General features: G+C 34.8%; 1 protein-coding gene across 1 annotated transcript in view; it reads right to left on the bottom strand.

Moving 5' to 3' along the window:
* Positions 1-6,119: 6,119 nt before the first annotated feature.
* LOC138142440 (protocadherin-9-like) overlaps positions 6,120-19,526 on the bottom strand; it is a 402,987-nt gene continuing 389,580 nt past the window's right edge. Inside the window, exon 4 of the mRNA XM_069063490.1 lies at positions 6,120-8,317. Coding sequence (XP_068919591.1) covers positions 7,944-8,317 — 374 coding nt within the window. The 3' untranslated portion in view covers positions 6,120-7,943. The remainder of the gene's footprint in view (positions 8,318-19,526) is intronic.

The following is a 19,526-nucleotide window of genomic DNA, read 5'->3' as shown; positions in this document are numbered from 1 at the left end:
TATTTACAACTGGGGTTTCAGTTAGATTGCCTAGTAATGGAAGTTAGGTTATGGTCACTATAGGTTGAAATTTTTTTCAGCAATTTCCTTTTACTTTGAGATCAAATGGCAAAATTGTTATCCATATGATAGATAAAATAAATAAAGCAACAAAAATATTAGTTGTGTGATTCATAAAATGTATACTTAACTTTAAGCAGGAAGGAATAGGCTGACTTCAAAATACTTAAGTGCATGAACATTTAACTGAAGATCAATTTATTCTTTAGATAAGAGTAAAAAACACCTTTTCTATGAAAAAGGAGTTTAGTTTTAATATAGAAATAGTGCTAAATGCATAAAGTGAATAAAGATCTGAGTTCAAATCCTGCCCTTTGGTGCTTGCTGTATGATCATTGCAAATAACTACTGACTCAGAAATCTGAGACAGTCTAATTGTTGAATGTGACAATCTGTAGTACTACAGAGATTTAGCTAAAAGAATGTCCATTCATAGAGAGGGTCAAGGGTCTAAACACTAAAAGACAAGAGGTCAAAATGCTATCAGCTAAGCATGAAGCTAAAATTGATGTCTGTATTACATTGCTGTTGAGATGTGAGTGTAGATGAGAACAGCTTAGAAGCAGATTTGAGAATTCAAACACAGTGTTGTGACTAGTTTGTCTGAGACATATTGCTCATTGAGGTGTTAGCAGGCATAGTGTGCATTAACTGTTGAGCAGTAGAAGTATCTATTCCAAGCAAATGCTATGTTCATAAAAGAACCTTTGTGGACATTTCCTGAGAGAGAAAGAGAACACTGAAAATCACAGTTCTAGAATTGGGCACTACCTCTAAGCATGTAGTTTTGGGGGCTTTTTTTCATCCATGTGTTGTCTTGGTAGGTTTCTATTACTGTCTGTCAATTCCACCCTCCCCCCCCCCAAAATGCAAACACTATAGATATTGACTACATTATAGGGAGATTGTGACCCTACAAGCAGTGGTCTGTCTACAAATCAGACTAAGGAATGGTATGTTTTATTGCCTCTGTGACTTTCATTTCAATTTTTTTCTTTTTCCTTTTTTAATGGAGATACATTTTCCAACCATTTTGCTAATCTGCCTTCTTTTTCATAGAGGCAGATAGGACTTCATTCTGTAACAGTGGCTTGTGAGAAAAGTTTTCACATTAAATCAGAGTACCAAATAAAATGCTCCCTCATTTTAACCATCACCTGAATGATATTATCACAGTGAGGAAATTCCATTTTAACTCAGTTCGTCAGAAGAGGTATAGTACCAGGGATTGCTAAAAATTGGGGTGAAGTTCTAGGATTTGAGGGGGTAGTTCCATGGGACCTTATGATTTTATAAGAAGAAGAATGTGCCAGCCCTCTGTCATCATGATTATAGGCTTTGAGAATCCATTCCCTGCATTTGATACTGCCCAAGCTGGCAAAATAACAAATTGTGTCCCAGAATTTGTCATGAAAGCTATATACTATAAAGCAGTGATTGTGTCATCTCTTAGGGGTGGGATACTATAAGTTGGCTTATGTCATCCAGGTTAAAACTTTAAGATTCTGCTAGCTCATGAAAAAAATTATGTTGTAGGGTGTCATAAAGTAGATTAGGGACCTCTATCTAGCATACATATGTGTGTATACATATACAAATGTGAATGAGTATATATGCATACGTGATAAAATGGAAGGGCATGTTCAGTTTTTCTGTTTTTTGTTTTTGCTTTTTGGAGGGCAAATGGGGTTAACTAACTTGCCCAAGGTCACATGGCTTTTGTGTGTGTGTGTGTGTGTGTGTGTGTGTGTGTGTGTGTGTGTGTGTGTGTGTGTGTGTGCGTGCGTGCGTACTGTCTGAGGTCCAGATCCAAACTCAGGTCCTGTGCTTTACTCACTGGGGCCACCTAGCTGCCCCAGGCATGTTCGTTTTTTAAGAAGTATTACCTGAGAAGGAATTGTTTATTTTTCCTTGGAAAATGTGTTAATTTTTCTTTTTATTTTCAGATTGATTGTACTGTTAGTTGTATTATTTTGCCCTTATTCATTTTTATTTTTTAATTAATCAATTTGTGGTTTTCAACATTCACTTTGATAAGATTTTGAGTTCTAAATTTCCTCCCCTCTACTTCCTCCTCCCTCCCCAGGGCAGCATGCAATCTGATATATTGCCTTTATCACTTTTGCTTCTTTCTATGTTGATTTGTTGCAATTTCAGCCAATTATGCAGGTTTTTTTTAAATGTATCTTATGCGTATTGAGAAGAGTTTTAATGCACAAATATGTTCTGATATTTGAAATGCTTCGTCTTCTACCAAACATTAATTGGATAAAGTAAAGCATATTTTAAGGAGGCAAGCACAGATGACAGTATTTAAGTATTCCTTATGGAAAACATTGTTTTGATTGTAACAATTGCAGCAACTGACTTTATTAAAAGAAAATTTGAAAATTACATCATTTGATTCTCCACTTAAATGTATAAGGATGTAAAAATTCAGTAAGATGCAGGACCACTGGGATGTACAACCTTTTTCTTTTTATATAAATGATACTCTCTTCTTTACAATCCCAATGTAATGAACTGGAGCTAATGAAGGAGTGTATAAGAGATTTTTAACACTTTTGAAATACAACTTCCACTCTATAACTTTCAGAGGAAAATTCACTAAAAATAATTTTAGGAACTCACTAAATCTTTATATTGTGAATAAACACATCAAAGTGATTTAACTTCGAATTGAGCTATACATTAATTTAGGTCAGGAGTTCTTATAAAGCAGTACAGATTGAAAGAGCATTGGATGAAAAATTAGATCAATCCAAAGAATATGGGTTCCTTGAGGAAAATTTAAAGCTCTCTGTTAAAAATGGCATATATATTAAATAAGCAAGTATAAATATAATATGCAATATGCATAAATATATATGGGATGGAAAATTGTATTTTGATTATAAGAAAAAATGAAGGGAGGATTTTTGGACCTTTGTATTCTTGGCCCTTAACACATAGTATGAATCTAATACATATTGACATGGATCATGGAATAATAGAATCCCAGATTCAAAAGGGTCTTCTGTGGCCATTAGTTTAGCCTGTATTTAAGGGTCACAGAGCAGAAAGATCCGAAGTTGTAAGGGTCCCTTAGCCGTTCAGATAATAGAGACTCAGAGTATAGAATCAGGGCATGTAGGTGATTCCCTTCTCATCCAAGTGATATAAGCAGCTATGTAGATTTTCTCAACTGACAGCCCTAATTGGATCTAGAGGGGACCTGGGAAGGAGCAAAGGGAAGACAAGGGGGGAATATCCCTAAATGGCAGAACTGCCAACCCCATGGCATCTGGGAAATATGGAGTCAGGAAACAAAGCTTTGTAAAGGGAAGGCAAGAGGAGAGGATGTTCTCATGGAAAAACTTGTCTGTATATATCCCCTCAACTGGAACAATAGAGAATGTCTATAATGATGGAAAATGCCAATTGAGACACCCAAAAGTTCACAGGAGAGAAAGAGGTGAGAAATGAGCCAACAGTAAAACCCATGGTTTCATATTTATTCTCAAATGCCCTCTATCTCTTCAGAATTATAGTCAGCAATCTGTGGTAAAGCCAAGTTACACCATTCTTGTGTCCACTCTGAATTTAATATCATGAAAATGTATGGAGGACATCCCTACAATAAATATAATCCCAGTGGATTTCAGAATATGTGATGTTCAATTAAAGGCATGCCAAAGTCAAGCTTGATTAGATAATTGTGATGATCATATAATTTAATTGGTAAAAAAATAAAGCAATATTTCAATGGAAAAGAGGAAGATGAGATGGGAGGACCAATAGCCAGCCTTTAAAGTAATTGTGGGTGTAGCTGCAATTATAGTAATTGCTCAAAATGTATGCTGTGACTGGATATTGCACAACATCACAATTATCATGTTATCAAGGTATATACATGGGTTCAAAAGCTAAAATTGACCTCAAAGATTATATAGTCCAACCTCTTTATTTTACAAATTGAAAACTAAGTTCCAAAGAATGTTGACTTGACCAATTTCACAAGGCAGTATGTCATAAAATCTGAATCTGTACCTATACTATCTAGTTTTTATGTAATATATTTGTTTTTAAAGTATGTAGATTATATATTATGGGATAATTGTGTCTCTAATAAGAAATAAATTTAAAGTTTAAAATAAGATGCAAAGCAACTAAACAGATTTCTTAGGTAAAGTAAGCTATGTTTTTTTTTCTGTTGTGTTTAAGGGAAATCATAAAACAACAGTAAAAATAATAGCCCTAGGGCTGTTATCAAAAAATAAAAAGTACTCTCCCCCCTTTTTCATATCAGTTTAATTTGTAGTCCTATAGTGTAATCTTTTGGCCTACATGTTGGAGTCAAGGCAGACAAGGCATCCCTTTCATCCCTCTCTGCCAAACCTTCTTACTAATAATAATTATTCCTGGCTCCCATCCCTGACAGTTCAACAAATGCTGAAATGTTCTCTGGTCTTCAGCTGCATTTTTATCCTTGGCTCTACAAGTATAAGGAAAGGGCTATGTGATTACTGATTTTTTTTTTTTTTTTGCATCAGGACTAGGGAGAGTGATTAAGCTCACAAATTATCTTTAACTTTATGATTACTAATTACATATCTATTTACATATATATGCATATTTACATATATGCACAGTTTCATATAATTAACATAATAGTTATATAGGTATCTATAACTATATATAATCACACAGATATATATCACCTTACTTTAGGTACCCTGGCCTAAGCCACATACTTGTTATATTCTTTGTTTCAAATTATTTTATATTTCTGCATCAGAAAATTTGTTGTTTTTGATTATTATTATAGGTTATTAATTAAGGCCTTACTACATTTGACTAAGATCCCTTGGAAGTCTGTGAGTTTATTGTGTTTACTTTGAAAAATATAGATATGTGTGCCCTAACTTCCCACTCGACTATACCTTAAAGTCATCATTTTTAATAATGTAGGATAATAACATTGAAAACTGAAAAGTACCTTGGAGATCACTTAATATGTTGTGTCATTCTTTAGATGAGGAAACTGCGGCTCAGAGACATCAGAGAGCTTGAACCAGTGTCACAGGAATAGCAAATCCAGGATTTGAACCTAAATTCTTCATATGACATAAAAAGTTAATCAAACTCTTGCCAATAAAAACCCCAAAAAACAAAACCCCAAAAACTCGCATCACAATTACCACATTGAGCAGGTATTTTATTTAACAGATGGGCAAATTCAATGAGATCCTTGAGTACCAGAAATATGTCATATATCTTTATATATAATATATTGTTCTAAACATAGGAATCACTTAATAACTATTAATCAAATGACTTAAAGTATCGTGACTATTGGAATGGTTCAGAAGACCTGGGCTTTGCCCCCACTAATTAGCAAGGTGTTCTTAGGAATGTCAATTTAGTCTCTAGGCCTCTTTTTTTGTTTGTTTTTGTTTTTGTTTTTCATCTGTAAAATGAGACCTCTTGAGTGAGTGGTCTCTAAGTTCCGTTTCCAGCCATACAATTCAATGATTCTGTTCTATTGCCTATCAATGAATAATCATCTAGATACATAGGGCAAAAATATGGACATGGAATTATCAGAGTTTAACTGACCCTTGACCCAAATTTTGTACTTTTTTTTTGTTTGTTTTTATTTTTCTGGGAACAAGAAGTGAGATATTTTTTATCTCCTTGGATGGGTATTCCAGGCCACAGAACTTTCTTGATTTGACCTTTATCACCAGGTCTTTTGATGTGGTCAGTACCACCTATTCATTTAGTCCAGTTTTCATTGGTTTCACATGTGAACCCTTCAAAAGTTCATCCATTCCAATTCTTATGCTAAAATAATAACTGGCAGAGCCTAACGTTAGTGTTCTCTGATTTCCTTAGGAAGGCATCCTGATAGCCTATCAAAAAAATCCCTTGGGCAAGATTGTGACATTATTAGTTTTTTATTCCCTCCCCACTGACTGCAAATCATGCGAGTTGCAGAGTTTAAAAATGTAACTTTATAAACATAAATTCACATGAAAGAAGAGAATTCATAGTCACAAAGAAATAACACAACACAATCGGGAATTCAGAACATTTATTGCAAGAGCTGAATAACTGTAAATAACGTTGAACTGGCAAAGCAGTAACAAGGATAACTGTTTAGATATTTATTCTGTCAAAGTCATCAAACACCCTTCACAAACTGACATAAGTACTGCAATAAGCAATGCACCCCCAACCCATTTTATACCATTATAATGTGAAAAAAACGTGAATTGCTATATACAAAATAACTTTTTGGTAAGAACAAATTAACTATCAGATTAGCAAACTTTTTATTTTTTTATTATTATTATTTATTACCTTTAAAACTCATGTTTAATTGTGGTGTTAAGTTAACTTTCACTTTTCTCAGTAAGGACTTTTTTTTGCATGCTATTTATTGTTTAAATCATCTGTCATGCCTTAACAAAAACCCCCTAAGAATGTTCAAATTTGAATTTGTTTGTACGTGCAACTGAGATCTTATTATAAACATTAGGAGTCACTCTTTGGGTTTCACTGAAGTGACATGATGCTGGTACCTGCCAGGCATTGACCAACTATGATAACAAACAGTTAAACAGCAATAATTAGAGATTTAACCCTTTATTTTCCCCCAACTAGCCTACCAGGAGAATGCTCTGTTACATCATGAAGGCACGACACATTAAATATTTTGTGGCTATGGTCTAAAACACGTGTTACTACAACATTAACGCAGATGAGCATAAACACAAAAGCTGCCTTTTCAGCAATACAGACTGTCTTAGTTATAGACACACATTTGTTCAAATATAACTACTATTTTTAAATTATGATTTTATTTCTTCATGTGCTCCAATTGTGATTCATTCAATTGCCTGGATGACAATGACCTTTCTGATCACTTTGAATTGGATCACTTCCTGAAGAATATTACTTTTCCATTTCTCACTTTCAGATGCTACTTATTAGAGATTATTTTCATTTTTGCTGCTTTGAAAAAGAAAATGTTAAAAGAAAAAGTATAGGTTCAGAGTTTTCCAGCCCTTGCAAAGTCTTTTTGTTGTTCAAACGTTGCCGATGGGTTTCTTTGCCAGCTCATGACTATCACATGCTGTCAAGCAAGAAGCAAGATTTCAGAACCTTTTTTATAAGAAAAACACAAGTGTTTTGATTTTCTTGGAACAGTGCATGTCAGACAGACTATTAACACAGAAACACCATCACTAAAAGAAATAATAAAACAAAAGAAGCGAAAAAAGTGAAACAAACTAAAAAGGAAACAACCATAAGACATAGAACTATGCTACAGTATATTTTAGGTGAACGTTATAGGTACACAAAAATCATTAGTAATAACTTGCTTCTATTTACAAATACTTGAACACTGATTGACTGACAAGTGTCCACTAACATTGTTAATAGCACAATAGGTTTAAGTGTATCATTTAAGTTGTTTGAAGTATGATGTCAAGTATAGTGGTCCCAGCACAAATCAATGACAACAAGAACACAATTTTCTAACTGGATATGCTTGTCAATCATTGCAATCCTTTGACCTTTCTCACTCTCCAAGTGTATCTTCTGTTGTTCATAGCAGCAGTCCAGGGTCAAAAAACAAAACTCGAGTTAGGGATATTTGCACTATAGAGAGAGATCTGTGGAGTTTACTCAATTCTTGTAAACAAAACCACAGGAGAAGTATTTTCTCTCTTGAGTTGCATGACATCATACTTTTCATAGTGCTATGCAAAGATGTGCATATCCCTGTTATAAGAAGCATAGTTCTAGAGATCTACCCAATATGTAAAGCTCTGACACACACAGTATTAGCAAGTCTACATAGCTAAAGTCACTCAGTCCCAAGTAGCCATTTCTTATAGTTGGTGCTCCTTGGGACTCTCAACAGCTCCTGATGCCTGTTTATAAGACTTCAAATTAGCCAATGGTATGTCACTCATGTGGCTGCCACTGTTGAAATGGCCTTCGTTGGGACCATACTGCTTCCGGTCATTGAATTGGTTCCTGTTGCTATCTTCTTTCCAGGTCCTGGTCAATGTGTGCCCGTTCACCAGTTTATCCTTCTTCACCCATTCCTTTTGAGGAGCGAAGGTGGAGAGAGGAGATTTGGGCTGTTGGTAGGGACCCAGGCCAGGAGGCATCCAGCAGTTATCAGAGTGACCCAACACCAAACATTCTTGGGTGCACATCTCTGTAGCTTCAGCTAATCCTCGGGGACCCAGAGGCCCATCTGTAGAAGACAAGACAAAATAAAGAGGAAAAAAAAACAGGTTAGGATTTCTTATGTAACTATAATTTTCATAAAAGGCCATTATACTGCCAATTTTGTTTGCTTGGAAGAAGTTAAGAGTATTCATCTAATTAATTCAAGAAAATGGCTTTTATTCAGTCCATCCTCCTTCATTAGAAAGCTTCAAGCAAAAGCTGGAGGATCACTTAAATAAGGATGATCTAGAATGGATTCTTTTTTTATGTATATGATAGAATAAATGGACACTGAGGTGCCTTCCAATTCTGAATTGCCTCTTGTCCCATTTCTACAAAATAATAGTAAATTAAAGCATAGTAAAATGACTTGAAAAATGAGTTTCTCAAGTACAGAGGTAAGTTTATGTCTTTTTTTTTTGTTTAAACCAATATTTTAACTCAAAAAAATATACATACACACATGTACACATATGTGTATACACACGACACATGCATGTATACGTGCGTGACGCATATATACATGCACATATGACACACAAACACACACATTTATATTGCTGTTTCTCTACAAACTCTCCCATAATATAGAAAAGAGCAGTAATGGTTTTCCAGATTCCATAAAAATTTCTTCTACCTAGTAGAAAGTAGGTATATGAAACCATGGGAGATAGAACAATATAGTATATTAATAGTATAATAATGCATTTAAGATTTAAATACTATGGAGGATAAAATCTACAACTCCAAGAAATAACATGGACAAGAATTACTTGATGCCCAGGACAATAAGAAAGATGCCACACCAATCACTACACATATAAAATAGAAAACTGGACTATTTGCCACACTAGCATTACTGTGTTGTTTCTTTCATAAGGTCACAAAGAAAATGTGTTTAGAAATTTTCAAATCCAACATGTATTAGGGGACTGTTTTTTAACTGTAACACAGTAGTAAGGGCACAGCCAATCAGCTGCAGGCACTCTGAAATCTAATTCAGCATAGAAATAACCTTCATCCTCTGTCAGCATTTTCCTCCTCCTCATCCTAACATATTTTTGAGGTTTCCAAAGATATAATGCTGAAGCTAAGATGCTGATTTAATCATAAATGGTATAATATTCAGGAAAATATTAATAAACCACATCTTTATCATCATCAGGCTATGTGAAACATAAATTTGAACTAAGATTCAATGCTAAGGTGTGAATTTAAAACTTTTTTAAAAGAAAAAAAATCAAATCCAGTTTAAATAACAGTCAAATAGTTATGGAAACAAGCTTTTTTTTTTTACCTTGATTAAGCAGTCAAGTGATAAGTGATAGCTTGGAAATTACGATTGATTTTTTCAAATGAGGTTAAGTGGATAGGCATGAATGCTACAGGCATGTAGTACTTTAAAACGCAGACATTAATCAGTAGGAAAAAAAAAAGAAAACATTTCTGCTAGTTTGGATCATGTGAGCAATAAATGTAATTTAGTAATTAGAATATACTAAATTCCAAAGTTATTTTTAGCTAGCAATATCATATTTCTAAGTACCCAATAATTATGGGTAGTGGTTGTAGGATTAAAAAAAAATGATAGCCATTAGCCTTCATAATATTCTGAGGTGGTTAGTTCTACAGGTTAATTATAGCTTTTATTTTTGAACATTACTATGTGAATCAGGGAATCTCTTTCACAGATCAGATGCAGGAAAATTGGTGGGGAGGGCAGGGTGGTTTGTAACAACAATATTATCTATCCATAGAAAAGGAACCATAAATATTAGGGAAGGCTATTTAAGCTCATTTATATATATATATATATACATATATATATATATATGTTTTTTGTCCCAAATTATAAAGAAACCATTCACATAAACAATGTCTTTCATATCTGACTGTCCTTTTTCACTCCCATTGTCACCACTCCGGCCCAGGCCTTCTTCAGTGAGCAGCCTGATTTACTGCTAATGCTGCCTAGCTGGTTTTCTTTATTCCAGTCTAATCCATCCTGCAACCCACTGCCAGACTAATCTTATATTTGTCTGGCTTTCTTTCGGTGTGCTAACCTGCCTTTTCAAAAAAAAAAACAAAAAAGAAGAAAAGAACAAATGCAAAGTTCATACAAAAATAAACCAAAAGTTCATGTTTGTATATAGTTCTTGAATCTAGTTATTTATGGTCCTGGCTTCATTAGTTTTCCATCCTCTACTCAAAAAACTTTCCAAAATTTCTTCTTTCATAGTACCTCATCATTTGTAATGGCCCCTTTTGTGCTTCTCTATCAGCTGTCTGTGTTGGGTAGCTATATAGCAACCTTATATCCCATGATTTCCTAATCTGCTTGTCCCATATCTCCTCACTGTCCCCAGCTCAACCCAGCCTCCAAGACTTATTTCATGTTAATTTCTTCACTAGGAGATTCTCTCTCCTTTCCCTGCTGATCCATATCTAACCCATACTTGAAGAAGCTCTTCAAGCCCTCCTTCCTTCCCAAAACCTTCCTTAAATAATTTAACCATTGATTATCCCATGTCTTCTGAACTTCTTCAGAATGTGCAGGTCATATAATATGATTGATTATATAACATAATTTGATATAATATAATATAACAATATAAAATACATATCATAACATATCATGACATGACATGATATAACATAACATAATAGAATAGAATATGATGATAATATAATACTGTCACCTCATTTGTGATTGCTTCCCATGTGTTAGAACTCTTTCTCCAACTAGGCCATTTAAGGAAGGCAGTCTGGATTTTTACCTTTCTATTCTTACACACTGGCTAGAATAGTCCTGGGCACATTAGTAGGCATCCAATAGATAAGGAAAACCTGGAAATTATAAGAGATCATCGGATCCATCTCATCCTGATGCTTGGGTTGTACTTGTCCATAAGAGTCTCAGAATCAAAAGCCTGGCTGAGTCTAAGTCCAAGCCTGACTTAACAAGTTGTGCATAAGTGAGTTAAAAAAAATCTGCTAAACTTTAGTTTAGTCATTAGTAAAAGAGAGAAAACAATGCCTATGCTACATAATTTATACATCACCTTGCTCCACTTTCATATGTTCATACTTTCTCCTCAACAGGTATTTAAGCTACTTGAAAGGAAATTTGTTTTTGTTTTTTGTTTGTTTGTACTTGTATCCCCAGTGCCTAGGACATAGGTGCTTAATAAATACTTGTTAATTGTTTAAATGTCAACGGATAGGGAAATTAGTTTGCCATCACTCCAAGATATAAAACAGCCTTTGTGTTCATTCATGTGAGTAGTTTATCTCTTCTGATATTTCCAGAAATAAAAACTGATTTTTACCAGAGAAATCAACAATTAAAATCAAATCATGTTTTCTTCCTATTCATAGGAAGACAGTAAAAGAAAATTTGATATTGTAAGGTAGGCTGATCCGAAAAATAATCTTGAATAAGTCAAGAAAGAGAGGTCTTTGGGGAATTGAAAATATATATGGAGAGTATGTGTACATTCACAGATATGGAGAAATATAGTTCATTCTCTTTTCCCTTCTCATTTGCAACTTAATAGATGGCTAACAAATGCATTTAAATGCAAAGTGGTATAGTTTATATAAATGAATGAAGGTTTGTCTAGTTAACAGAAAAGACAAAGTTCATGTTCTACTAGAATGTGTGTATATGTATGTATATATGTTTACATATATTCACACATATATGAGTGCATGTGTGTACACAGCTATTTTCTTGGGGGAGAAAAATAACTGGGGTCCTTTAAATGATGTTAACTCCTCCATGAGCAATTCATTTCACCTGATGAGATCTCTTAAATGAAATGTCCAAGGTGTTAATTCAGTCTGTAGATGGATTTTTATCAAAGTTTTGCTGATTCTTAGGTAAGCCTTTTGGATAAAAACCTTAGCAGCTGGGCAGTCCTCTGTGAGGTGCCACTTTTTAGATGATGTTTTGATTTTTTTTTACCCTTGAGACATGAAACAGAAGAAAAACTAGCTAACCTTTACACATGAGCCACTCAATTCCATACCTATCTGTCATATCCAGTTGGTATGAGGCTTGTAGAAAGAAAAATTGGTTTTAAATATACTACTAATGAATAATGTTAAGGGATTCTGGAAGGTTCCTTCTGCGGGTTCAATGTCATTTTTTGGTGAAAAAAAATTTTATAAACTTTAATATGATATAAGAGAAATAAGACTGACTCAAAAGCGATATATCTATATCTATAGATGTATATATATATATATATATATATCTGATATCTTTCATTTCTATGATAGAGAATATTGGGAATATAATTATTTCATATGCTTTAAAGCATTCAGTCTACAAAAGACATTTTTCAACCTATTCAAAAAGGTTATTGTCACCAAATGCTGATAAAATAAAAATGATATAAATGTTTAAAATGTAATGAAGGGGGCATGTAGGTGGCACAGTAAATAGAATGCCTGGCCTGGAGTCAAATCTGGCTTCAGACACTTGATCACACTTACAGTTGTGTGACCTTGGGCAAGTCACTTGACCTTGCCTTCCCCCCCTCCAAAAAAAAACCACCTAAAATATGTAAATTGGACCTGAGAAAGTATAATGTGTGTTTAGTGGTTACTTAGGCCCCTGGCCCCTACTAAGATTGTTGTTTTTTTTTTAATGACAGTCTATAATTTTAACTCATCCCCTTAGCCTTTAGCAATGCTTTGCATAATTGTTTCCTGAATACCTGTTAATTTTATAATTACAGTCATTTCTATCCTTTCTCTTAAAGGAAATTAAAATCTCTGCATTGTTTTTTTTTTTTCACACTGAATTCCTTTATTGATTTTTTTCCCCTTCCAGTATTTGTTTCCAATGCAATCTGTAATGCATGAGCTCAGTTATCAGCCTTGGCTGCTTGAATATATAAAGACACAAGTGCTGATAAAACTGTACAAGCCATCTGTCACTGAATTTAAATGTTTTGAAAGCAAACACAAAGTACATAACAAAACACTTCTTTGAATGGCCTTGGTAAATATTTACATCAGCTCTTACTGTCCCTTCCTCCCCACTTTCTCTACTTGAGCACCATCCCATTCAGGGGGGGGGGGGGAGGGGAGAGAAAATGTGTGTGTGTGTGTGTGTGTGTGTGTGTCAAAGAGTCAGTCTTGTTGGTTTGGGTGTGAACAGCTGTCAGGCAGCTGTATGAACTGATGCCTTGAAAGGAAGCAGGTTTAAGAGGGAAATTATCTATGCCAATAGAATCCTGACTATACCTAAATGGTAGGAAATTTGAGTGGTCTTTTATCTTATTTTATTACACCCAGAAGCTAAACTGTTGTTTCATTGATTAACTCACTGCTGTAATTAGCAAGTAGCTTCTGGCATGTTGACCAGCTGCTTTTCAACCTGCTTCTTCAAAATTCTCTAGCTCCAAAGAGGGAACTAGAGTTGTTTTTTATCATGTTGCCTTACATGTTCTAGTGAATTTTCATTTAGATGCATTTCTATGCCCTTGTATGAGCTGATATTCCTTAGTTCGAAGAACAGTTTGCTGGTGGATAGAATAGTGCTGAACAGACTGTAAATGATCAAGTCAGGTATAAACATTTTATCTAATTTTTTTTATTAAAAAACTCTAATCTCACTAGATTTTTTTAGCCTCTGTTCAACTTTAACGTCTTTTCTCCATGTGACACATAATCCTAGATCCAGCTGTGAAATGACCTTTTTTGATGAGAACAAGTATTGCCACTATGATAGAACCTCATTTGTTCATACATTCTAATTTTACTGTTTTCCCTAAAGACTGCTTGCTAAGGTGAGAAAGTCTCATGCATAGAATTGTGTATTGCTGAGTATCCTAAAAAAGAAGGATGATTTGACACTTTCAGTTTTTTGTTCAAATGGGCACAAAGAAAATCCCAGTTAAATTTAGGCTTAGGAGTGACAGCTTTTTTTTTTTTTTTCATTTCTCTTTTTTTCTCAATCATCTTCCACTTTATAGAGACTTTTCCTTGTGATTTATTATTCTGTTCACTGTTATTACACTGTTGGCAATATGATTTAATTGTCATGCCCACATTCTCTCATAGGTAACTTTCCTATAAAGACCCTTTTGGGCAAAGCCTGAGTACTGCATTTGTGGGCCCAAGAAAGGTCTGCAAATTATAGCTCCTCTACATTACAGATCACCAGAATCTTTGAGTCTTCACCATAACACAGGAAACTTGACTTTTTACAAAGTAAATATCTAGGTGTACCACAAAGAGAAAACTTAATGATTTTAAAATATATGAGTTTATAAATAGCGACATTTAATAGTGTCCTTCCTATGTATTGTACCCATGGTGAATGCCTACCTTGTATATACCCGGTTCCAGCTCTGCTTTAAGAAATCTATATCCCTTTGACTTTATTTTTTTTAGTTTGTAAATATACAAAATGTAATATTTTGTTCCAAGTAATACTTGTTCAAGGCATCACAAATTGCTATGGCCAACGATATTGACTGTCTATTGACCAAACTTTTGGCCTCTCTGAATTTAGCTCTGCTTGTTCTCTGACAGCACAGGGCAAGCCCTGGATCTGCAGTCTAAGCTTGTCCAGCCTGGTAGGACCCTTTAGAGCTTACACTTCATTGGCATGATTTTTTTTTTTTTTACTTTTTGAAGGGCAATTGGGTTTAAGTGACTTGCCCAAGGTCACATGGCTAGTTTTGTGTTAAGTGTCTGAGTCTGGATTTGAACTCAGGTTCTCCTGACTCCAGGGCCAGTGCTCTATTCACTGCACCACCTAGCTGCCCCCATTGCCATAATTGTTAAGATCCCATCATAAGATAGGAAAGCAGGTCTTCAGTGAAGGACACCATACTTAGCCCATTTTATGTCTAGTCTCTTAACATACCAAGGTGGCTATGTGAGTATTCAAGTCTGTTACAATGTTGATGGATAAGCTTTAGTAGGCAGATACAGCTAAGTTCACATAAATCCAAGGGGAGTTAGAAAGTAGCACTAAAATAACATGCATTTGACAGGTAGCCTTAATTCCCACTTGGTTCTTCCCTGCTATTGAGCTACTGCTCATCATCTTCACTAACATTTATTGAACAGCCTCACTCACAAAGGGCATCAGAAATGGCCACTGCTTTGGAATATCTGACAGTCTAAAAATTGCTAAAATTGCCTACCACAAATTCATTCCAAATACTACAGTTTGCACCATAATCTTAGCAGAGGTGGTCAAGGATATGCACTTGTCCCATTCTTGTACTTTCTATCCTCTGATGATTTAAAAATACACATTTACACACACACACACACACACACACACACACACACACACACTCAAACACATTCACATTCCCCAAGTCACAGAGATGCTGTGAGGAATTCACACTGACATCACTTTGTCCATGTGGGTTACGGCAGTTATTCTCTGCTGCTACTTTCTCATTGCTACTCCACTTAATTGTGCCTCTCATGCCCTTTTTTTGCTGTTTCTCTAACATTCTTCTCTGGAAACAATCATGATATACTGGAGTACTTTGGAGTCCAGAGTACCTGAGTATAAATCTTAGCTCTCCTGTTTACTACTCAAATGACCTTGGATAACTGAATCTCTTGGAGCTTTCATTTCCTTATGCACAAAATAAGGAAGTTGGATTAGATGACCTTGAAGATTCTTGAGAATCCACTATTCTAAGTATGTTTGGAGTGGAAGGGCAAGAGAGAGTAAAACAGAGAAGGGAAATGAAAACTGTGATTTTTATTGTTTTATGAATTGTCAGAGAAAAAATTTCTTTACCAATGCAGATAGGCACCTACCCTGTAATTTATAGTCTTATAGAATTGCCTGGGGCATTGTAAGGTTGAGTGACTTGCCCAAAATGACACAGATGTCAGATGCACTATTTATACCTAAGTCTTAATGACTACATGTCCAGTTTTCTATTCAGACACCAGAGGTGTCAAACATGAAGCTCACAACATTCCCAAATATAGCTCAAATCAAAATGTAATTGGGAAATATTTAACAAAATAAATAAAACAAAATATAGATAATATTACATTTTAAGATTAAATATGTGGTCTGCAAGGATCCTTATTTACAAATGAATGCTCTCCCTTTCTATTTGAATTTGATGCTACTACATTAAACCACACTAATTCTTCCATTTCACTCATAAGTAAACTGAGGCATACACAAGATAAAGAAAAAATAACACTTCTAATTTCCTACTTCCTGCAGTTCCCGATAGATAACCTTGCCAATTTGTTCACACATAGCTTTTTGTAAGTCAATTTAGATTTCTAATAACTATTTACATTTCTGATTCTAAGGTAAGCTTAATTCTTTAATCAAAGTTCTACCTTAAAACTCTGATTTAAGCACTATGTTGGGAATGCATCTATAATTACCTTGAGAAACAAAGACTCACAGCAGGATTTAACAAAAACCTTTGGCTAATGAATAAACAAGGATTAAATATTTTACATATTTCTCTTACAGATTTTATTCTCTGGTCACAGATGAAAAGTCAACATTTGCAGATGGAGATAGTCCAAATACAATAACACATGGTCATCCCAAGCAGATTCTCTGCCCGAGAGGATTCTGTTATTTGGACAGACTTTACAATTCACAATGAAGAGAATACATATCCATGTAGAATCTGAAAACTTTTTTTCTGTCTAGAATGATTCTGACCTGTCCTCTTCTCATCTCTTGAAGATATTGTTGAGAATATTATCCCTATTAATTTTTTTTTTCAAAATTAGCATGTCATGCTACAATTTATTTAAGGAATAACAATCTAATGAGAAAAAAACCCCTCACCTCAAAATTTAACCTAACATAAAAATTCTGACCAAATACTTGTTAGGAAAGACCTTATTTGAATTACTTCAAACTTTATTCTCCTGCAATTTACCTTGTAAACATTTTTTTAAAGTAAACTATTCTCTTGTGTGAATACTTCTATGCTTAGTTCCAACGATTGTACTATAATTCTTGGAATTTGCAATAATTTCTCAGAAACACTCAATGAATTTAGCTTTTCTTTCCATAAAATGAGCCCCAAAGAACAGATACAAGTCCCAGACATGGCCTAGCAGTTCCTCTGTCAGAGAAGCACAATTCATTTGCTTGAATGGTGTTAATAAGTGTCCAATGCTTTTATCAATGGCAGAGGCATATCTAGTATTGTGTGAGACTAGGGCAGCACAAACCATACTCAGGAAAGGTACCATACAACCCACCTTCAAATCCAAGCATTAAGGAAAGGGGAGAAGAAATAGGCCATCTTTTATCTTTCTATTTTCTTCTTTCTAACTAGGCACTAAGCTCTGTTATCTTTTTCATCCAGACTCTAAGTGCATAACTTTCTAAATCTGGCACCTTAGGGCAAAGTCCCAATTTCCCCATCTTAGCTACAGTATTGAGAGAAGTTTCTCAACATGAATTGAAAAATAAATAAATCTGTAATAAATTTATCCCTTGAGGAGCCACTATTGATTTTTCTGTGATGTGAATAGTTGAAGCCAAAATTCCCAAAACCAGTGAAGTTTATTTTTTTAATTTTTTTTTAAAGCAATTGGGGTTAAGTAACTTGCTCAAGGTTACACGGCCAGTTATTATTTCTGGGTGTGGTGCTGAGTATCTGAGCCCGGATTTGATCTAGGTCATCCCAACACTGGAGCCAGTGCTCTTACTCGCTGAGCCACCTGGCCGCCCCTGGTGAAGTTTATTTTTAACACTGAACTCCTCCTATTTTCTCTACACTCTTCTTCCATTTGTTCCTCCAATATCTCCAATGTTCTTACTTGCTTTTCTTGTCTAGCTCTTTGGAAGGAAAGTGATCTAATTTTTAATTCATATTAGTCTCAGAAAGTTAATGTCTTATCCTTTCTAGGCTTTTAAAATTGAATTGTAGAAAGAGATGGTATATCAGTAAGAAGTGTGGAATTCACAGAATAAGAGGAGAAGATAGATTTGCAGTGAGGTTCCTTCTCTTGATTCAGAAATCATATATGTAATAATTCATAGCTACCTATTCCTGGCTTGAATAAAGAATGATAACCATTTGCTTCATTTTTTGTTGCTATAAAGCCCTGCTGATTTACTGAATTCTTTATGTTCATACTCTATAGCTGTTTGCCAACATTTCTACTATATCCCTATCAAAATATATATGTATCAAAGTAAAAAAAGACTTTTTTTTATACAGATATTTTCAATTATGCTTTGGCCATTCAAAGATTCTTAGGCTTTAGAAATTATCTAGTTTAATCTCTTCAACATGTAGATTAAGAAATAGGTCTGGGACCCGCTAGGTGGAGCAGTGAATAGAGCACAGGCCCTGGAGTCAGGAGGATCTGAGTTCAAATTCAGCCTCAGACACTTAACCACTTACTAGCTATGGGACCTTGGACAAGTCACTTAACTCCAATTGCCCTGCCTTCTCCCTCCAAAAAACAGAGGGAGAGAGACAGAGAGAGAGACAGAGAGAGAGAGAGAGAGACAGAGAGACAGAGAGACAGACAGAGAGACAGAGAGACAGAGAGAGACAGAGAGAGACAGAGAGAGACAGAGAGAGACAGAGACACAGAGACAGAGACAGAGAGAGAGAGAGAGAGAGAGAGACAGAGAGAGACAGAGAGACAGAGAGACAGAGAGACAGACAGAGAGACAGAGAGACAGAGAGAGACAGAGAGAGACAGAGACACAGAGACAGAGAGAGAGAGAGAGAGAGAGAGAGAGAGAGAGAGAGAGAGAGAGAGAGAGGTCTGGACTAATAAGATTTAATAATATTACAGGCTTATAGAATCACAGAACTTCCCAATCACTTAAACCTATTGTTAAGAAAAGGGGTTGTATTGTGTAAAATATTGCTCTAAATACTTTGATTGTATAAGATCTCTTGTCATAACTATGGACTCTTCTGAATTTTTAGTTGCTCAAATAATAAATCATTACAAAAGTACAAGATGAAAGGTCTCCAGATTAAAAGGTACAAATCTGTGATAAAGCCCTAAGAGTATACAAATTATGTAAGACTTCAGATAAGTGCTATTTTGAATTTTGCCTTTTTCTAGTCTAAGAACTTAAAAGGCAAATGGAATGAATGAGAAAAAGAAGCATTTAGTGCTTGGAAATTAGAATGTATTGAAAGTAGACATGGATTATATATCTATCGGTGTATGTGGTTACTGGGTACAACTTGAAATAGGATAAAATGGTATAAAACAGAGAG

The sequence above is a fragment of the Petaurus breviceps genome, unplaced genomic scaffold (genome assembly GCF_028583685.1).
Source record: "Petaurus breviceps papuanus isolate PSGF00001 unplaced genomic scaffold, PetGlider_PUasm1.0 90579, whole genome shotgun sequence".
Lineage (NCBI taxonomy): Eukaryota > Metazoa > Chordata > Mammalia > Diprotodontia > Petauridae > Petaurus > Petaurus breviceps.
Note: the sequence above shows the minus strand (reverse complement) of the source record. Positions and strands in the feature narration are given on the sequence as shown.